This window comes from Phaenicophaeus curvirostris, chromosome 1 (assembly GCF_032191515.1).
Source record: "Phaenicophaeus curvirostris isolate KB17595 chromosome 1, BPBGC_Pcur_1.0, whole genome shotgun sequence".
Lineage (NCBI taxonomy): Eukaryota > Metazoa > Chordata > Aves > Cuculiformes > Cuculidae > Phaenicophaeus > Phaenicophaeus curvirostris.
The window spans coordinates 165,171,007-165,192,298 of record NC_091392.1 but is presented as its reverse complement, the minus strand read 5'-3'; the positions used below and the strand labels follow the sequence as shown (position 1 = coordinate 165,192,298).

The window sequence follows — 21,292 nt, the reverse complement described above, 5'->3', positions numbered from 1 at the left end:
ATGTTTTCTCTGCCACTTCTTCCTTTACAGGGGGAAGACTACTCACACTTGTCCCCTCCTCAAGAATGGTGTCACTCCATGAACTTCTCTAATGTGAGTCCTTCCCACAGGCTACAGTTCTCCATTCCCACACAGTGCAGTCCTTCAGGAACAGTCTGCTCCTGCGTGTGTCCCCCAGAGGGTCACAAGTACTGCCAGCAACCCTGCTCCAGCACAGCCTCCTTTCTCCACAGGTCCTGCCAAGAATCTCCTCCAGTGTGGGCTTTCCACAGAGCTACAGCCTCCTTCAGGTAGCCACCTGCTTCAAGTGTGAGGTCCTCAACAGGCTGCAGGTGGGTATCTGCTCCACTGTTAACCTCCATGGGTTGCAGGGGGACAGCCTGTCTCACCATGGTCTGCACCACAAGCAGCAGGGGAATCTCCACTCCAGCATCTGGAGCACCTCCTCCTCCTTCTTCTTCACTGACTTTTGTGTCTGCAGTTGTTCCTTTCACATATTCTCACTACTCTCTCTGTCTGCAACTGCTGACGTCTACATTTTTCTCCCCCGTTCTTAAATGTTATCCTAGAGTACCACCACCATCACTGATGAGCTCAGACTTCACCAATGGTAGGTCTGTTTTGGAGCCAGCTGGCATGTGCTCTGTCAGACATTGAGGAAGTTTCTAGCAGCTGCTCGCAAAAGCCCACCCCTGCAGCTCCCTTGCTACACAAACCCAATACATGAGTGTATAAAGCTGGAAGAAGAAGGAAGGGAGGACATTTGGAGTGATGGAGTGTGATGGAGCCCTGCTTTCCTGGAGATGGTTGAATACCTGCCTGCCACTGGCAAGTAGCAAATAAATTATTTGTTTTACTTTGCTTACTTGCATAGCTTTGGCTTTGCCTATTAAACTGCCTTTATCTCAGCCCACAAGTTTTCTCTCTTTTAAACTCTTCTAAATTCACTCCTCCATTCCACCAGGGGTGAGTGAGCAAGCGGCTACGTGGTGCTTAGTTACCTGCTGGGGTTAAACCACAACATAAATAAACTTCAATTTCTTTCATTTATTAGAGCAAAAGTTGTGTCTTTGCCATATACATCTTCATTTGCACTTAAACCTCTGTCTCTTGGTTCATAAAGTTGGTAGCTCTGCAAAAATTTCAGAAGTCCATTAGTTACGTTTGCTGAAAGACTCACAAGGGAAGAAAAAAAAAGCCCAAACATCATTTTTTTTTCTTTCCCCCTTCACATTAGAAAGCAGAGTTCATTCTATTTCACCTGCAATAATAACTGGGTAATCCCAAATGTGAATTGCTAACAATTATTAGCGATGTGATAAAACCCCACTGGATGAGGAGGGTTCTTATACTATCTTATCAAGACTGAATGCATTCATTCAGATCCACAGGGGAAAAGAAGGGTAACCCCCCCACCCCCCCCATCCTCACAACCAACACAACAGCCTTTAGCATGTGCCTTCTACTTTAAAAGAGAAATAACAGGATAAGCTTAGCAATAACCATTTGATGGCCTCAAGCTCCGCCAGGGGAGGTTTAGGCTAGACGTTAGGAAAAAATTCTTTACAGAAAGGGTCATTGGGCACTGGAACAGGCTGCCCAGGGAGGTGGTTGAGTCACCTTCCCTGGAGGTGTTTAAGGCACGGGTGGACGAGGTGCTGAGGGATATGGTTTAGTGTTTGGTAGGAACGGTTGGACTCGGTGATCCGGTGGGTCTCTTCCAACCTGGTTATTCTGTGATTCTGTGATGTATTACAGATTTAAAGAAAAAAAACCCACAAACCGAAACAAACCAAGAACTGTGAAGTTTAGTAGTTGCATTATTTTATTTATACAATCGAAGTAAGCTTAATGCTTATGCCTAACTAAAGTGATTTCCTTGCAGAAGTCTGTACGCTTCCAGTCAGGCAAGTTTCAGGACTTCTTGTACCATTGTTCCAATTCCATCAAAGATTTCATGCAGAGGAGCCTTGCACATGAATGCACAGGTAGTAATGATTTTATTGGCTTTATCCACATGGGATTCATTTACATTTTTGCAAACGTGCTTACATCCAAGCTCTGTTATAGCAGATGCTGTTTCAGCATCAGGGAATCTGTAAATAAAAAGATAATAGGTAACATAAGAGAGGATACAGCCTTAAAAGTTCTGCCAACATAACTTGAATGACAGAACTACAATAAATATTTAAGTGATTTAGTTGACGGTGACAAGTGAGTCAGACTTCAACTGTCAGGTTTTCTCATCCTCTATGGACACAAGTGATCCGATTCCTTTGAAAACAACACCTGAAATGCAGGGACATGTCTGGTTTTAACAATCTTTCAATAAGTTTACATGATGATACCAAGCACAGCCATAATCAATTCTCTGAAGTGTGAAAGGTGCTGGCTGAACTTGCAGACACGATAGACCTTTTCCAGCACCTCCACTGGGATTCTGCAGAGATTATTTTTTTTTCTGACGATAAGGTAGGAACAGAGGCAATCCCTCACTATTGCTGCTGATATGAAATTCCATTCAGAAGTTACATCAGGAGCTGACAGTCCTTGAAGAAGCACTGACTTATGGCAGGCCCTGTTCTCGCCTGTACCCCTGAAAATGGCCTCAAACCACTTCTTCCAGAAAAACTTTATCAAAAATCCCCAAACATGCAATTTAAACAGCAACTCAAACTACCACAGGGTACAGTTTTTCAGTTCCACATGATCAGATGCCTATTCTTCATTTGCATGTTTGTAACATGAATCATAGCCTTCAAAGGCATTGAGTATACAAATTCCCTTTCACTTAACATGACCTAAAATCTATCACACTATTAATCATGAATATAATGTTAAAAAAATAACTTGATATCCTTGGTCACCTGCGTGTTTGCACAGCTATGGCTCTGTAAAAGTCATTGTGTTCTGTCACCTTTAGGACTGACACGTACCATGTCCAGTGACTCATTAACACATATACTGAACAACAAAGTCAGTGCTGGAGCCTATGTTACTTCCAGTAGCTCACAGACTGATGACTTCAGCGAGAGATGAGGCTACCTAGACTTTTCATACTGTTAATTGTCATGTGTCTGCAGATGTTGATACCACAGAATACATCAAAGACTGACATATTTCCACCATCGTAGCAGACAAGTCACCTGACCTCACAGATTCAGTTTGTCTGCCCTGAAAGTGCTGTGCTATTATGCTTCCACTATTATTATAATATTATTATGCAAGTGAAAATTTGAAATAAGTGAAGAAATTTCAATAATAAGGTACTCAAGGCATCAGAGACCTTGGACCTCTGCACAGAAGACCGGCCATGTTCTAATCCTAATTCTCATGTAAATTATCTCCACCCATTTTCTCCTTACCTTCCATCCACGTTTTTATCTTGGCCGACTGTGACCTCACAACCAGGAAACACTTTAGCTGCCAGAACTGGTGATATGCAGCACAATCCAATGGGCTTTTTGGCACTGTGGAAAGCTTGGAGTGTGGAGTGCACGTGCTCATTGACAGTGCAGTTCTTGCCATCTACAGCCCAGGAACACAGGTTCTTTGCTACATCAAAACCACCTAAAAGAAAACCAAAAAACAAAAGCTCAAATGTGAGACACTGCTAAAAGCCACTAAATCCAATAACAGAAAGAAGTTCTTCTTTACAATATAATCATGACATATGTAGCTTGGTGAAGTTATTATACTGAAAGCTTTCAACACATGAAACATGACAGGTTTATAAAGTTAAATGTTTAAGTGCAGATTTTTTTATACCATGTATGTTACATAGGTCAAAAAGCTTAACTTTGCATCAATGAGTAAAAACAGAGAAACAAGAAAGCTCACATTCATTTGCTGGTGACTAGAAAAGCTGCACCATCTAATATGCACCCCTTGATATGCAAGAGAGGGATTAGAAGAAAAGCCAATGAAAGTTAAAAGCAGAGGGTGCAATTTATAAGAATGTAAGCAGTATTTTCACTCTACAACAATTTGACTCAAGTTTTAGTTCAATACTTAAACAATTACAGAGACTTTTTCCCCACTTAGAATTCTTTTTAGACCTTACAAAATATAAAATTTAACATAATAAAAACAAAATTTGCATTACATAAAAAGGAACTGGCAACATGATATTCTGAGACATACCACTTGTGAATAATAAAATACTATTAAAAATAATGTTGAATGTGTCTTTCTAGAAATTAGTTATGACAATCCTTTACTTGCATTTAATCTTCGTTTAATGTTACAAGCAGATTATATTTTACAGCATCTTCATTTACTGGATTTATAACCATCAGAATGATCAAAGTAAAAAGATTATTACTGAGTGCAGCAATCCATTATAGTTGATTCCTTATGGAATGTACACAACATTAACTTTTCTACAATAAACAAACAGAAAATTCCACAAGAATTGCAGTGGATGACATGAAGAAGATTTGCATTTTTATTATTTTTCCTTACACTCTTTGCTCACTTTATCTGGACTCTCTTGAGATAAGATTTTAACTTTAAAAGTCAACAGGGTTATTTCCCCTCTAACAGTTATGACAGCAACTCCCCTGCATCAGGGTTATAACAGCATGAAATTAATGCAGAAAATACATGCTAGCCTCTGTGCCCTGATCAGTCCTGATGTCTCCCACTCATTTTAGTGTCAGAAGTGCGATTCTCTGCGTTATACACATCCTCCCTCTGCTGGCCTTACAACAGAAAGACAATGGAACAACTTCAAAACTAACACTTGGGCACAGTCGTAAAGGTAATATGTAACAGCCCTATGAATGTTCTGGAAAGCAATCTTCAACCAGTCACAATTTCCTTGTGACATTTCAATTTCTTCATTTCTAAAGTGATTACAATTACTTCCATCTGAAAGGCAATTTTGTGGTCTATAAATAAAAATTATCCATAAATATGTTTAGTATAACTTGATCAGCAGCAGACTAGATACAAAATGTACTCCTATCTGAGTATATATAATCTACTTAGCAACCTTTTAGAGGCCCTAAAGTTAAGGTATTGGCATAACATCAAGTTCTGGCCTTACTTTCTTACTTTTCTACTCTAGTCAGTGTCTTTCAGTACCACAAATAGGTACTGAAGTTTTCACAATTTTTAGAAAGAATGAACAATGTGATGTATAATTTCACATCAAAAAGAACACTCTAGCATTTTGAATTAATTAACTCTAAATTAATAAATAAACTGTCAGCCCGTGAAAGCTTGCTAAAACATTTTCTCATCCTCAAAAGAAAATAAGTAAAAAGAAAAAAACACATACCTCTCAAATTCAAGAGTGTAATTTATTTTCTAAGCAGATTTTTTAAAAATGGAAGTAGTGAATGCAAATAAGTTACAACTGAAGAACCACAAATTATTTTCTTCTGAAAGCACCTACCAGGGAAAATGACCGCATCGAATTCACTAGCTTTCAGTTCAGCCAAATCCTGAATATTCCCTCTTGCTAATCTGGCACTCTCAACTAACACATTTCTCTTCTCTTCTGCTGGACTCCCTTTTAGGTGATTGACTACATCCCTTTGCTCAATGTTGGGGGCAAATATCTTCACCTAGAATACAGAGACAAAGCAATTTTGAGAATGTAAACAGAACTCATACATATTGGTGACAATGATCTTTTAATGAAAACATTCTTTGTTCCTCAAGTCTCTTATCCAAAGGAAGTAGATTTCACTAGATGAATCTACTGCATTAAATACCTAAAGTGACAGATAACATATTAGGATGCGTAAACCCAGCCACTCTCCCCATCCTATGCCTGCAGCTTTTTGACAGGAACGCATTCTTACACCAATATTAAGCTTATGGGTTTGCCAGGGCCTGCAGATTTTGCCAGGGCCTGCAGATATCTCCTCTGTGGATAAACTCAAGGACAAACAGTACCACAATTTACATTAGCAGCCTGACTGGACACACAGACGAATCTGCAGAAATACTGCCCTCAACTGTTAAATTAGGGTGCTAAAACGTGTTTAAAAAAAGGTTAAAAGAGGAAGAAGCAAACTTCATAAGCATTTCTACTCCTGACACTAGAGCTACTCAATTTTGTGGAGACTGGTACCAGGAAAGAAAAACAAAACAAGGAAACAAGTATTTTGATAGAATCATAGAATGGTTTGGGTTGGAAGAGTCCTTAAAGATCGAGTTTCAAACCCTTGCCATGGGCAGGGACACCTTCCACTATATCAGGCTGCTCAAAGACCCATCCAGCCTGGCTAGGTACAAAAAGGGAAAGTTCCATCAAAAATACAAAATTCCACAAAAAAGGTGCTGTTTCTATACATCTCTTTTGACGCTTGCTTTGGAGACTCCTCAGCAGTCACCACTTTAGTTAATTTTAGAAGACCATTTTGTGATAAATGTGGGAATGCTGTTGTTACCATCCAACACCTAAGCCATCAGAAAGCCAACACCATCTGCTATGCAAAGCCACAGCTGGGACCAAAGCACCGCACCATCACATCCTGGTCCAGGCTTCTCCAAGGAATCCCAGTAACTGAAAAAGCCCAGCTAGAGGAAAACAAGGAGGCCAGCTTGAGCTGGGATGAGCACCTGACTTCTGCAAAAGCAATTGGAAAGCAAATCTGGAAAGTTAAGTGGGTCTCATCTCCAGGTCCCTGCAGCCTGGAGCAGATGGCTGGTAACAGAGGCCAGGGCAAGGTCTCTTGCCACTCCTGGCTCCCAGGTTCAGCTGCCCGTGTGGGACCGCTGCTCCTGTCAGGGGAACAGGTATATCCTTGAGGAAGGAGGGCATAAGATAAGGAGAGAAGTCATGGCTCAACAGAATCACAGAAGCATAGAATGGTTGAGGTTGGAATGAACACCATATAGTCCAACCCCACCTGCAGTAAGCAGGGTCATCTTCAACTAGATCACGTTGCTCAGAGACCCATCCAAGCTGATCCTGAAAGTTTTCAGTGATGGAGCATCTTACCACCTCTCCAGACAACTTGTTCTATTGTTCCACCACCCTCAGCGAAAAAAAACATTACCCTTTGTCCTATTGCTACAGGCCCTGCTAAAAAGCTTTTCCCCATCTTTCTTATAAGCCCCCTTCAAGTATTGAAAGGCTGCGAAAAGGTCTCCTCGGCAGAGTCTTCTCTTCTCCAGGCTGAACATCACCAACTCTCTCAGCCTGTCCTCATACAGGAGGTGTTTCAACCCTTTGATCACTTTGGTAGCCGTGGGAGCGACGCCAATTATATGGAAGATTAATTGGGACTAAGATAAAGCATGAAGCTGGTACCAAGCATATCAGAATAAACATGATTAAAAGACCAAGCGCTCTGAACAAGAATCTTGAGTGCATGAGAAAGCCAATCTGGGAAAACCTGCCTGGGAATGAGAGTGTGGGTGCAAAATGGTTGGACTCAATGATCCAGCAGGTCTTTTCCAAACCAGTGATTCTGTGAAAGAAACAAAACAAAACATCCTGTTTGCTTTCTTAATTCGGGAACTGAATAGCTGTATAAAAAAAATCAGACTGGAAGAGAGAAGCCAGTGTACTTTCTAAATTTGACTTCTTGGCTTGTATCAGAAACGGCGTGACCAGCAGGTCCAGGGAGGTTATTCTCCCTCTGTACTCGGCACTGGTGAGATCGCTCCTCGAATACTGTGTTCAGTTCTGGGCCCCTCACCACAAGAAGGATGTTGAGGCTCTGGAGCGAGTCCAGAGAAAAACGACGAAGCTAGTGAGGGGGCTGGAGAACAGGCCTTATGAGGAACGGCTGAGAGAGCTGGGGTTGTTTAGCCTGGAGAAGAGGAGGCTGAGGGGTGACCTCATTGCTCTCTACAACTACCTGAAAGGACGTTGTGGAGAGGAGGGTGCTGGCCTCTTCTCCTAAATGACAGGGGACAGGACAAGAGGCAATGGCCTCAAGCTCCGCCAGGGGAGGTTCAGGCTTGACATCAGGAAAAAACATTTCACGGAAAGGGTCATTGGGCACTGGCACAGGCTGCCCAGGGAGGTGGTTGGGTCACCATCCCTGGAGGTGTTTAAAAGACAGGTCGATGAGTTGCTGAGGGGCATGGTTTAGTGATTGATAGGAATGGGTGGACTCGGATGATCCAGTGGGTCCTTTCCAGCCCAGTGATTCTATGATTCTATGATTCTGCACGCCGCGCTGCTTAGAAGAATATGAGGTCTGTGTCTCCTGCCTCGCCACAGCCTGGGGCCCCGAGCGAGGACAGGTGCCTCCTCTGCACAGGTCTGTGTTCCTGCCCTGAGGGCTCCGGAGCTGGGCTCGATATTCCCGGCGTGGTCTCCCCAGAGCGCAGCGGAGGGGCAGAACCACCTCCCCCGCCCTGCTTTCCTCCGGCGGTGGGAAAAAGCAGGAGAGGCTCCTATCCCCCAAGCAGCGGCAGCCGCGGGGTGGCGAATCCCGGGCTGAGGGTGGGGGGAAGCCCAGACGGGGATGCCGAGGGGCGCAAGAAAATGGAGGAGACGCAGCCGCCCCCGGGACCGGGACCCCGCTACCTCCGCGCCGCCGCGGCTCAGATGAACCAGCGCCGCCGAGGCCTCGTGGATCTCGCTGCCATCGAAGACGCCGCAGCCGGCGAGAACCACGGCCACCCGCTTGCCCATGGCAGCGCCCTCAGTCCCGGGGCTCCTCCTCTTCCTTCTCTTTCACCTCCTCTTCCTCTTTCTTCTCCTCCTCTTCCTTCTCTTCCCCTTCCTCCTCCTCCTCCTTCTCTTCCTCTTCTTTCACCTCTTCCTCCTCCTTCTACTCCTCTACTTCTTCTTCCTTCTCCTCCTCTTTCTTTTCCTCCTCCTCCTCTTTCTTTTCCTCCTTCTCTTCCTTCTCCTCCTCTTCCTTTTCCCCCCCCCTCTTCCTTTTCCCCCTCCTTCTCTTTCTTCTTCCCCTCTTCCTCCTCCTCTTCCTTTTCCTCCTCCTGCTATTCCTTCTCCTCCTCGTCCTTCTCCTCTTCCTTCTCCCCTTCCTTCTCTTCCTTCTCCCCTTCTCTACAGAGCTGGAAAAAGCCATGTTTGCGGCAGGGCTGCTGCTGGCAAACCTGTCCTGTTTTCACTGTTTCTCTTAGCCAGAGTTCATCTTAAAGATAGTTCTTGGTATTGTCTTAAAAAAAAAAAAAGAGAGAGAATTAATCTATATAAACCAAGCTGTTCTAATCTGAATAAGAATCCTGAAATGGGTGATTGGTACATGAACTCATGCTGAAGCCCTGAAAGGCTTCAGACAAGGCTCCTGGGCAGCCCAAAGAGGCTCGGGGCTACATGGTCCATCAGTGCAAAAGCCTTTCTGTCATTTGGTGAGGCCTCACTTCTCCATGACAGCTCTAAACCCAGAGGTCATCCCTCTCGGTGAATTCCATTTGTAAGGAAATGTCTTTAAATAGCTCCAAAGCAATGCTTGGAACCACATTCTGAGCTGCTAACACATACTTGAACTAGACTGAAAGATTCATAGAATCATTAAGGTTGGAAAAGACCTCTAAGATGAAGTCCAACTGTCAGCCCAACACCAGCGTGTCTGCTAAACCATGTCCTGAAGTGCCACATCTACACAGTTTTTGAATGCCTCCAGGGATGGCGACTCCACCACTTCCCTGTGCAGCCTCTTCCAACGCTTCACCACTCTTTCAATAAAGAAATTTTCCCCCAATATCCAATCTAAACCCCCCCTGATGCAACTTGAGGCCATTTCCTCTCATCACTTGCTAGTTGGGAGAAGAGGCCAACACCCACCTCGCTACAGTGTCCTCTCAGGGCGCTGTAAAGCATGATGAGGTCTCTTCTCAGCCTTCTTTCCTCCAGAATATACAGTCCCAGTTCCCTCAGCCGCTCCCCATAACCCCTGTGCTCCAGACCCTTCCCCAGGTCCATTGCCCTACTCTGGACACGCTCCAGCTCCTCGACGTCTTTCTTGTACTGAGGGGCCCAAAACTGAACACAGGATTCGAGGTGCGGCCTCTCCAGGACCTCATGTGGTGTGGCCAGCAGGAGAGGGGAGGGATGGTGTCCCTGACCATGGCTGATCCAAGCCAGGATGCTGTTGACCTTTTTGGCCACCTGCACACACTGCTGGCTCATGTTCTGCCCCTGTTGACCAGCACCCCCAGGTCCCTTTCTGGCAGGCAGCTTTCCAATCACTCTTCCAAGCCCATAATGCTGCGTGGAGTTGTGGTGTCCCAAGCGCAGGACCCGGCACTTGGCCTTGTTAAACCTCATCCCAGAGGCCTCCGTCCATGGGTCCAGTCTGTCCAGCTCGACCTACAGTTGTCTGAGTTACCGCAGTTCAGCCAAGGGATGTTTTTCAGGGATGCCCCATCCCTGCAGGCGTTCAGGGCCCGGCTGGATGAGGCTCTGAGCAACCTGATCCGGCGGGAGAGGTCCCTGCCCACAGCAGGGGTGGGGTGGAACTGCGTGATCTTTAAGTTCCCTTCCAACCCAAACCATACTGCGCTCCAGCTGGTTTTCCGACCCTGGAGCAGGAGGAACACCCTCCTCCCTAGGAGGCGGCCCCTCGCCCTCCAGCCCCGCCCGGTCGCTGCCATGGTGGCCGCTCGCCGCTCGCTGTTGCTGCTGCTGCTGGTGGCCCTGGCGCCGTGTTTCTCGGGGACGCAGCGGCGGTGGCCGGTGCCTTATCGGTGAGTGATTGAAGAGGCCGTAGGGGTTGTGGGTCGTGTTCCCCCCCCCCCTTTTTTTTTTATCTTTTCTTACAGTATTTGCACCTCGAATCCTGTGTTCAGTTCTGGGCCCCTCACCACAAGGATGTTGAGGCTCTGGAGCGAGTCCAGAGAAAAACGACGAAGTGGGTGAGGGGGCTGGAGAACAGGCCTTATGAGGAGCGGCTGAGAGAGCTGGGGTTGTTTAGCCTGGAGAAGAGGAGGCTGAGGGGAGACCTCATTGCTCTCTACAACTACCTGAAAGGAGGTTGTGGAGAGGAGGCAGCTGGCCACTTCTCCTAAATGACAGGGGACAGGACAAGAGGGAATGGCCTCAAGCTCTGCCAGGGGAGGTTCAGGCTTCCCATCAGGAAAAAACATTTCACAGAAAGGGTCATTGGGCACTGGCACAGGCTGCCCAGGGAGGTGGTTGTGTCACCATCCCTGGAGATGTTTAAGGCACGGGTGGACGAGGTGCTAAGGGGAATGGTTTAGTGATTGATGGAAATGGTTGGACTCGGATGATCTAGTGGGTCCTTTCCAACCTAGTGATTCTGTGATTCTATGATTTTTAGAAGGGGGAGGGAAGGGCTGTCCAGTCCCTGGCTTAGAGAGAGATGCGCTCACCCCGTCCCACAGCCCCACAAGAGAGTGCTTCGAATGCCATCGTGGAATGGTTTGGGTTCAGAGGGACCTTATGGATCATCCAGTTCCAACCCCCCTGCCATGGCCAGGGACACACTCCACTGGATCAGGTTGCTCAAAGCCTCATCCAACCTGGCCTTGAACACCTCCAGGGATGGGGCATCCGCAACCTCTCTGGGCAGCCTGTCCCAGTGCCTCCCTACCTTCACAGGAAAAAAATTCCTTCCAATATCTAATCTAAGTCTCCCCTCTTTCAGTTTAAAATGTTCCTCCTACATCTGTCACTGCAATCCCTCATAAAAAGCCCTCTCCCATCTTTCCAGTAGCCTCCCCTTTAAGTCCTGGATGGCTGTCAGAAGGTCTGCCCTGAGCCTTTTCTTCTCTGCACTCAAGAACTCAAACTCTCTCCGCCTGCCCTCATACGGGAGGTGCTCCAGCCCTCTGATCACCTCCATGGTCTCCTCTGGACCTGTTCCAACAGATCTATGTCTTTGCTGTAATGAGGACTCCAGATCTGAAAGCAGTAGCAAAAAAAGTTGTAATGAGGAAGTCAGGCTGTGGTTTGTTTTATTCTTTAAATTTAAGTTTATTTTTGCTTCAGTTGAAGTGGCGCAAAATCCCATTCGCTGCTCTGGAACTGCCTTGGCTTCAGAAGAAGGCTTGGTGGTGTTTGGGACAACAGGAGAATGCATTTTACCACATTCTACTGAAGCAAGTAGCCGTGCCTTTGATTGTGCCAAGGAAAGGAGGCTCTTCAGGAGAAGGGCTACGGTTCCATGTATATTTTGTGTGGGCTTGCTGTTTGTCAAGGGAGGTGTAATGGTTTAACTGCTATCTAGTGCCTGCCTAAAGTTCTGAAAGCCTCTTGAGTAATTCCGAGCAGTGAAGTTTGTTTCAAGTGGTGCTTGAAGGAGCCGGTCTTGCAGTCACGAATGGGTCAGGTTTTCCAGCAAGTTCAGTTGTTGCAAGACTGGGTCTCAGGATGGTCAAAATTGGACTACAAGCCTGTCAGTGTAAGACACCCAGAAATGTGTTTAATGCTTCTTAATGTTCTTGTTACATGCAAGGTGCAAAAGGAGGGGAAATAGAAAATTTAAGGTGTGCAGTTTTGAAACAGGTCTGGCATAAGTCTTTGTTTACTAACTGAGTGTTCTTTTTGTAGCAATACTTTCTCTCCCGTTCTCTCCCCCTCTCTCTCTTTCTTTCTCTCTTCCTGCCTCTCTACCTCCCTCCCTCTGTCCTGGACACCATAAAGGTAGACATACTAAAATACCCAGGAAGCTTGGAGGAAAAGTCCACAGGGAAAATCTACAGTGTCTCAGCAGGGCTACTGGCCTTGCTGTGGCTCAGGAAGTCCCGTGACCTTGAGTCATCTCATGGCTGGGGTATTTGTGCCATTCAGTAGCCCTGGGCAACTGTGTTAGACTCTGACGCTGTGCTCTGGGCAAGCAGCATACACTAGCCTGTCTTGGTAACAGGAATATGGGAGCCCTGTGTAAGTGAAATATGGTGAGTGAATTGGAAGAAAATTTGGAAAGGAAGACCTGTCAGAAATGTTTTTTTTCTGTTTGTATGTAGTGCAGTACATAAGCAGATTCAGTCTTCATTTTTTGAGGTTTAGTAGGAGTGATGAATGGAAACAGTGATCATAAGTGCTTAGACCTCTTTATCTAAAGTAGCATAGTGGAATGGAGTATTTCTTTCTGATATTGGCAATGTTCTACAGTAAAAATAGCTCCAACGTGGAAACTGTTCCATAGTTTCCCCAGAGCAAGCTGGTCAATCCCTGTGTAGAAAAACTTAGAACGTTTATGAGGCAGGTGTCAAATTGTCTTCTACTCAGCATCTCTGTGTCTCTGATTTTGTCAGTGTGAGTCACCCCTTGTAATCTACATCATGTCCACTCCTGAGCGATCTGTCAGCACTGGGTACAACACGACTTGCATTCTTATGTCTTGAGTCCTGTTTCTGCAGATGTGCCCCTCATCAACCTTACAAACTTGTGTACTGCAAGTGCTGCAATAACTGGATCACGAAATCTGTCTTTGGGAATCTGTCATTCAGGCCCTTAGGAAGCCACAAGACAGTTACTCCAGCCATGAAGCTTTGCTTATTTATTGTGCTTCTCTTTCTTAACACAGGCGCTTTGATTACCGTCCGAAAACTGATCCTTACTGCCAAGCTCGTTACACCTTCTGTCCCACTGGCTCTGCTATCCCAGTTGTGAAAGAAGAGGATGTAATTGAAGTGTATCGATTACAGGCTCCAGTATGGGAATTCAAATATGGGGACCTACTAGGACATTTGGTAAGGTGATATTTTAGTTTAACAAAGTTATAGTGGCAAATTCAGATGAATTCAACAACAGGTGTCAAGAACAAGAGCTGTGAGGTCAGGATATGTTTGTGTGGAAGAGTATTGGAGCACTCAAGCTAGGCTATCTGTAGGAAACCAAAGAGCAGTAAGTTTCAATAAAATGTTACAGAATTTAGCTCAGCTAAAGGAAGAAGCATGACCAGCACTGCTGGTGGGTTTGAAAGTGTTCCTCCCCAGAGCTGCATATTTGGAGTGTTTTGTATACACATACATATACATTTTGAGTGTCTCTTTTTTCTGTGCACTAGCGCTAGATCCAGAAAAAAAACATTATGTCAGATGAAATGGTCACTTAGTGTCTTAACTTTTCTGTTGTTAAAAACTTATATGTTTGCATGGACATGGATATCTGTCAGGAGTAGGCAGCTCTCTGCTCAGAATCACAGAATCATAGAATAGTTTGGGTTGGAAGGGACCTTAAAGATCATCTAGTTCCAACCCCCCTGCCATGGGCAGGGACACCTCCCACCAGATCAGGCTGCCCAAGGCCCCATCCAACCTGGCCTTGAACACCTCCAGGGATGGGGCATCCACAACTTCTCTGGGCAACCTGTTCCAGTGCCTCACCACCCTGATTGTGAAGAAATTCTTCCCTATGTCTAGTCTAAATGGTTGGTTATTTTTATGGTTCTTTTTAGGATGTTATGATCAGTATTGAATTACAGTCTCGGTTCATGGAGTCATGCAAATATGCAAGAATCTCAACTTTGGTGATATTTATAGCTATAGCAGTAGCATAATTAAGCTTCAAAACATGATCCCTAAAGAAATAGTAGTGAAGATGAAATAGCAACATCAAAACTAAGCATGCAGAGTCAAAAATGGAAATAGCTTCAAATATCATTATTTTAGTTCAAATGTCATTATCTATTTACTCTACAGCTTTTAAAATAAATATTTATCTCATTCCTTTTTTGGTTTTTATTACTAGGATGTTGGTAACTTTTACTAAGATTACTAAGTTTTTGGTAACTCACTTCTGCTCTTTATTTCTTTGATACTCCTGTAAAGTTAAGGATTCAAAACTAAGCTTGGGTTTTGATGATGAGCTCCCACTGAGTATCTGCCTCCAAAGAACAGAGTTTGCAATGGATGGATAGACAAGCACTGAAGTAGTGTAATTTTGGGATAAAAGTATGTGCACAATACAATCTGGTATTCTGTGCGTTGATTCTACTGAATCCAAGATGTTATAGGAACTGCTTCCCTTCTTACCATGTTATAAAAGAGCTCCCAAGCATTTTGGCTTCTGTACAGGTCAAGCTGAAGTTGGGTTTATGTTAAAATTTTGGCTTTTTTTTTTTTTTTTTTTTTTGCTTTTTAAGAAAATTATGCATGATGCTGTGGGTTTCAAGAGCTCTCTAACGGGCAAAAACTACACAATGGAGTGGTATGAGCTCTTCCAGCTTGGAAACTGCACATTTCCACATCTCCGGCCTGGCATGGACGCACCATTTTGGTGTAACCAGGGAGCTGCCTGCTTTTATGAAGGAATAGATGATGCACACTGGAAGGAAAATGGAACTTTAGTTCTTGTGACCACAATATCGGGTAGGTTCCAGGTACTTTGGATGGTGCTAATATCATAAAACATAGAGTCAGCCATGTCTTCATGTAAAGTAGTATCTTTTAATTTATGTTTTGTAGATTATTCACTATGTTCATCACTGATGATAATTTCAAAATTAACTACTATCTCTGCATTTACCTTTAATACAGAAAGTTGGGTGAGGCTGCTGCCTTTTAAACAACACACACAGCAGAGTTGTTAAATGAGAGTCATTTGATGTTGCTGTACGAAAGCATTGAATGTCTTGAGTGTAAAAATAGCAAAACAGCTTATATACAGAACCATGGCTTCACTGAAACAAAGCCTTCTGTTGCGAGGTGGTAGATGAATGCTGAGGCAGAAAAACTGATGAAACTGTGTATGTTACTGAGCAAACAAATAATGCGTATTTAGAAATAATTTAAAAAATATTTTTCAAAAAATCTCTTATTTCCACCTCTGAGGGGCCCAGAACTGAACTTTATGTCTTTCTTGTATTTTTATCTCTTACAGGAACCATGTTTAATGAAATGGCAAAATGGGTAAAACATGACAATGAGACTGGCATTTACTATGAGACCTGGACAGTTCAAGCAAGTCCTGACAAAGAATCAATAGTATGGTTTGACTCTTACGAGTGCTCTAAGTTTATATTGAGAACATACCAGAAGCTCGCTGACTTGGGAGCTGTATTTAGGAAGATACAAACAAACTATACCAGCATAATTTTATTCAGTGGAGAACCAATTTATTTAGGAAATGAGACATCTATTTTTGGACCTCTAGGAAACAAGACATTGGCAGCAGCTATCAGAGACTTCTACTATCCATTCAAACCTTATCGGACAGTTGGAGAGTTTTTTGTGGATCTTTTAAAAATAATTGATCATGTCATCTTGAAACACCAGTTTTACCTCTTCTACAACTTGGAATACTGGTTTTTACCTATGAAGTTCCCTTACCTCAAAATAGTTTATGAAGAGGTCCCTTTACCTACTAGAAGCAAAACACTCTTTAGTGTGTAATTACTGAAGAACTGAACTTGCCACTATGCCAGAATATCCTTAAGGAATTTGGAGTGTTACCGTGCTGGTTTGAAAGTGGTGCTGTGTTTCACTGCTAGCTTAAAAGCTGTGTTGGGAAGCCTTTGCTAATCCACGTGAATATAGACTATTGCCTTTTTTTTCTTATTACCTGCACAATACGTTCCTGAATGCTTCAGCATCTCTGAGTTGGCCAGCTTCTCTGAGACCATGGATGCCTAGTGCTTGGGGGCAGGCCGTAGTGGCTCCTCTTGGCTGAACTCTGCAGCACCAGAGGGTGAACGGGAGGCATCCTGCCTACTCTGCTCTCAGGCACCCTCTGCTTCCATGGGTGTGTGGCAATGGATCGCAACAGCCCACCAGCAGAGAGGAAACACAAGCATTACCAAGGACCTTCTGGCCTTACCAACTAATTAGTGCATCAGAGCTGATAAACCTGAGTGCCTAGATGTGTCCAATTCCATCAACGTGTGCCTTAGATTGGTGTTTCTGTGTTTTTTTATAACTAGGACCCATGAACTGTTCTCTGGTTCATGATGTAGGTGTTCAGCAGGGTCGGAAGGGACAGTGAATCTGTTAGAAGATGACATGGGTGGGATCTTGTCACCATTTTGCTTCCTTTACCCATACTGTAAACCCAATACAGATAGCTCTTGCTAAGATTTGTGTGAGTTTTCTAGCATAGTGAAGACCCAGTTTTGATGTCAACTTTGATGCCTTACTGCAGTGTTCTAGCATTCCCCTGTTTTAAAGGCTACTTGAGGCTTCTGTTAGATCTGTGTCAGAAGCCATGTTTATATTCCTTTTACATTCCTTTAAAAAGCAGAGAATCCTTAATGTGAAAGAAGCATGACAGTTTGTGGGGTGTCAGCATCCCGGATTTGCCTGTGCAAAGCGATCGCAGTCTTTTACTGGCAGTGATGCAGTAATGGTGCTGTGCCAGCTGTGCTGTCCTTCAGTCACATTCCTGGCTACGCCTATAGCAGCCTGGCAACGAGTTCCCTTTAATTCCAGCTGACAAAAGTTGAAGGAGTACTGGCTTTCTGGAGGGCAGTGAGGTGCCTGTACACAATAGGAGCACACCTGCGGCAGCATAATCATCTCCACATCTACACTGCTTCATTTGTTTTTTTTAAACCAGTTGTAGAGTCAGTGGCTGTGTCATGACTAAGTGGTAATACCAGAACCCAACTCTGTAGTTTCATTTGGCTTGAGCTGAATTAATAGCCTGCTCCAGCCAGAAAGAGGAGCGCACAGTGTGGGTGCACAGTGATTTGTTTCAAATCATAAGAATGGCAGAAAATCGGCTTTGTATTAAAAAAAGTCACTAACATTCATTAGCTGAATTGTATCATCATGTAATGGGATGAGCGTGAGAGCACCTCTGTTCTGCAGGGCAAAGCTTTTTGTTAGTTCCACTGATACATGAAACTTCGTTTTCCACCACATTTTGGAAGATTCTTTGCAGCAAAAGTCATAAGCCCCATGCTTCAGCCAGTAGAGCTTCAGCTTCCTCAGATTATCTACCAAGAAGGTAACTGAGGAGGCACTAGAGAAGATAAAAGGAAGCAACAAGCCTGTCTACAGAAGATGCGTTCTTGTGGATGCATGTTTTTATGACTCAACATTATTGACTCATATTATTATCCTCTTGGGGAAAAGCCTCTACCTCAAAACCAGTGTCCTGAATAGGAAAGTAGGATCCTGAAACCAAGCCAGCAGAAGCTCCAAAAGTTCCTTCCTTAGCATTTGCTAAAAAGCTTGTAGCATTGATGCAGCCAGGGAGACCTTTAAGAGCCTGAAGCAGATGCCGTGTTGGGGTGGGTTGTGCTTTCTTCTAGTCAGTAAAGGAGGTTCTCTGCCTTGCCTGACAGTGCTGTTCCTTCACTGTGCAGCACTAATTCATATTCATCTGGGACCTAGGCAGCAAATCATTATTCTCTCCTGATTGTTGGGGTATGGATAAGAGCCCCTTGGAACTGGAAATGGCAAATCCTGAAATACACTGGTAGTGGTAGCTAAATCCCACACATCAAAGCAGCCTAGCACAGCTCCCAGTGAAAAGATGGCTGTTTGGGGACTAATAGTATCTAAAGAAATTATACAACTAGTTACAGAGCTAAAACTTTCATGCTTATTAGAGAACTTGACCAAAACCAATAGGTGTTGATATGAAAGAAGCAATTGCTTTTCATGGATGTGATCAAATGTGACATCATGGTTCTGTCAGTACAAGCTTATAACATCCTGGGCTTTTTGTACCTACATAACAGCCCTTCTGACTTTTCCAATTTAATCTATTCAAACCACTTAATTTAGCATGTTTTACTCTAACCCTAATAGTCTGAATGGTACAGGGAGTCACTTAATGGAAAGAGAGTTAACCTTCCTATGTGTAGTTTCAAATTAAGGGGCAGTATGTTTCAGGCAACACAAAAGATAAAACGAGGACAACCCAAGAGTTATTTGTCAAGAACGTAGCATCCCTCCCAGTCAGAGGCACAAAGAAGCAACCATTTAGGACTAAATCTGTGAGTGAATTCATCCTGATGATCATTTGATGATTCCTTTATGTAGCCATGGGTCTATGCAAGCCTGTGTCTCACTTTAGAAGGAAGAACTCTGTCCTTGGTTTTAAGGTACTAATGATCGATGTGGTAGTTGTCCTTTTTTAACATACCTGAGGTCCTTCTGAGGCCAGTATTTATTCCTTCCATAGGCATAGTATTTGGAGAGAGGAATCCTCACTTTCTTTGCTTCTCTCAGTTTGCAAGTTTTAAGGTTCTGAACAAAAGTCAACTGTTTGGACTGAATGCACAACAGATATGAATAAACTCCACCTGTGCAAACTGCAGTTCTGAAAGGGGAACTGTTGCTGGAGTTGGCTAATTGTTACACTGAAAATAGATCTGCTAGCATTGAGTCTGAAATTAGTGAGCACAGCACTCTCTTGTGAGCAGAAGCCTTGAGTGAGGCCTATAGAGTTTCAGGCCTCTCTCCACGTGACAGACATTGAGGGCTACAAAGGTGTTTAGAGGGATGGAGCACCTACCATACAGGAGGTGCTGAGGACAGGCTGAGAGAGCTGGGGTCTCCAAGGAGACCTTAGAGCAACCTTCTGGTACCTGAAGGGAGCCTACAGGAAAGCTTCAGAGGGACTTTTTACCAAGGGTTATAGCAATAGGACAAGGGCAATGGGTATAAACTGGAGAGGGGCAGATTTAGGCTAGACATGAGGAGGAATTCTTCACAATGATGGTGGTGAGACACTGGCACAGGTTGCCCAGGGAAGTTGTGGCTGCCCCATCCCTGGGGGGGTTCAAGGCCAGGCTGGATGGGGCCTTGAGCAGCCTGATCTAGTGGGAGGTGTCCCTGCCCATGGCAGGGGGGTTGGAACTAGATGATCTTTAAGGTCCCTTCCAACTCACACCATTCCTTGATTCTGTCACAGTAGAAATTAGGGCTCTCCTAGCTGGAGGACAAGCTCTTACTGGCTTTTTTACCTGTCCCGCGAACGTGACCTTGAGTCATTCCTCATGTTTGGAATACAGGAGTTAGTGGCCACTTCAGACTGCACTTGGTTCTGCTCCCTGCTTTTTTGCATGTTGCAGCCAAGGGTGAAAAATACACAATCTTTCTGTGACAGGAAAAAATTTAAGTCTGTACAGTGATCTTGTGCAACTCTGCTTCATTTTCATAGCACCATCTGCTCAGGACTATAACTCCAATTTTGATCCAGGAAGATTCTCTGACAAGGCAGTTCCTGGTTTGTTGTACATCCAAGTCAAACAGAGCACACAGCTCCAGTCCCCAAAGGGCCAGGCAGGGTCAATCGCTAGTGCCAGCACTTTCTGCCTCCCCCTCACAAACCCACTCACAGATGCTCTGGGTTAGCAGAGCTGTCACCTTCGGTACCATGACTAAGGATGATGTCAGTGATGTTGAGGTTCTTCCAAAGCCACCACAGCTAAGGAACAGCTTGAAAACTGGAGCAGGCTTCTGCTCTTCCACTTAAAATGGGGTCTAAACCTAAGTCTAAAGCATAACGCACCCACCCCCATCAGCTGCCAATTGCTAATTGGCATAATTACATCCCTATCCCAAACCTAAGTGATGTAGCACTTACAGAGGTCAGGTTGCCACTGCACACATCAATTCCTACCCCAGACTGGACAAACAACCCAGCACTGCACTATCTTGTGAAAACAAGAAGAAATAAAGCCAAATAGAAATAAAGCCAAACGCAGGGGAAATTATACAGCTGTAAGACTTTTGGGTTCTTTCTAGTGAACGTGACAGTCTGCAGCACTCATCACTGCTCTTGTTATTAATTATTTTATTGGTTATTATTAATTTTTTCCGAAGTATAGAAGGCAAAATATGAACTCTACAAGATTTGCTGAAATGGAGCATTGTAGCTTTTCCTGAAGACACTTGGAATGTAGATTTGCCTGGGAAGTTTGTTTTCTGTCTGGATTATTTGATCTAAGGATGCTGCAAGTGGTTCTGTATAAAAAATGCAGACCTTCAGTGGGAAAGACAACTGCTTTTGCATGGTCCTCTTACCCTTGAACATTCTGATAACGGCCAGGATACTGCGTCATTTCTATGAAGGACTTCTTGAAGTCCACAAAACAACTGAGACTTTCTCAGAAGGGGCCAGCAGTGACCTTGCTGGGGAAAGCGGTTCCACTGCAATGAAGCATGAAGACCTCAACTGCCAAAGTGCCCCCACTTCAGGATCTGGCTGAGGTTGCTCTGTGAGAAGTGGAACACTGGGCTTCAAAGACAAATTCCAGAAGCAAGGGAACTTGGGTACTTCGCCTATGTCCTGCTTTTCCGTTCTGCCCACCACCACAGACCAACCTACCTTGCCAACATCAGGACGCCAGCAGCCAAGATCCAAAGAGGTATAAGCAGTGTTACTTAAGCGATTACTTCACACATTGATTAGGTGAAAACATGCCCTCTTCCTCAGATCAGTCCTATTACTCCACCTCTATCACACAGGCAATCTCAACAGTCAGAATAC

The 21,292-nt window shown here is 44.4% G+C and overlaps 2 protein-coding genes across 2 annotated transcripts; one reads left to right on the top strand and one right to left on the bottom strand.

Annotated features, from left to right (window-relative positions):
* Positions 1-1,802: 1,802 nt before the first annotated feature.
* On the bottom strand, positions 1,803-8,651 carry LOC138733088 (glutamine amidotransferase-like class 1 domain-containing protein 3, mitochondrial). Its single transcript, XM_069880000.1, has 4 exons — positions 8,501-8,651; positions 5,402-5,573; positions 3,366-3,570; positions 1,803-2,096 (listed from the first exon to the last, which is right to left on the bottom strand). Exons 1-4 carry the CDS (start codon positions 8,606-8,608, stop codon positions 1,904-1,906), a joined length of 678 nt encoding a protein of 225 aa, XP_069736101.1. The 5' UTR covers positions 8,609-8,651; the 3' UTR covers positions 1,803-1,903.
* A 1,847-nt stretch (positions 8,652-10,498) lies between these two features.
* On the top strand, positions 10,499-20,784 carry CLN5 (CLN5 intracellular trafficking protein). Its single transcript, XM_069880053.1, has 4 exons — positions 10,499-10,629; positions 13,434-13,599; positions 14,994-15,219; positions 15,731-20,784. The coding sequence occupies exons 1-4, from the start codon at positions 10,535-10,537 to the stop codon at positions 16,240-16,242; spliced, it is 999 nt and encodes a 332-aa protein (XP_069736154.1). The 5' UTR covers positions 10,499-10,534; the 3' UTR covers positions 16,243-20,784.
* The last annotated feature ends 508 nt before the right edge of the window (positions 20,785-21,292 follow it).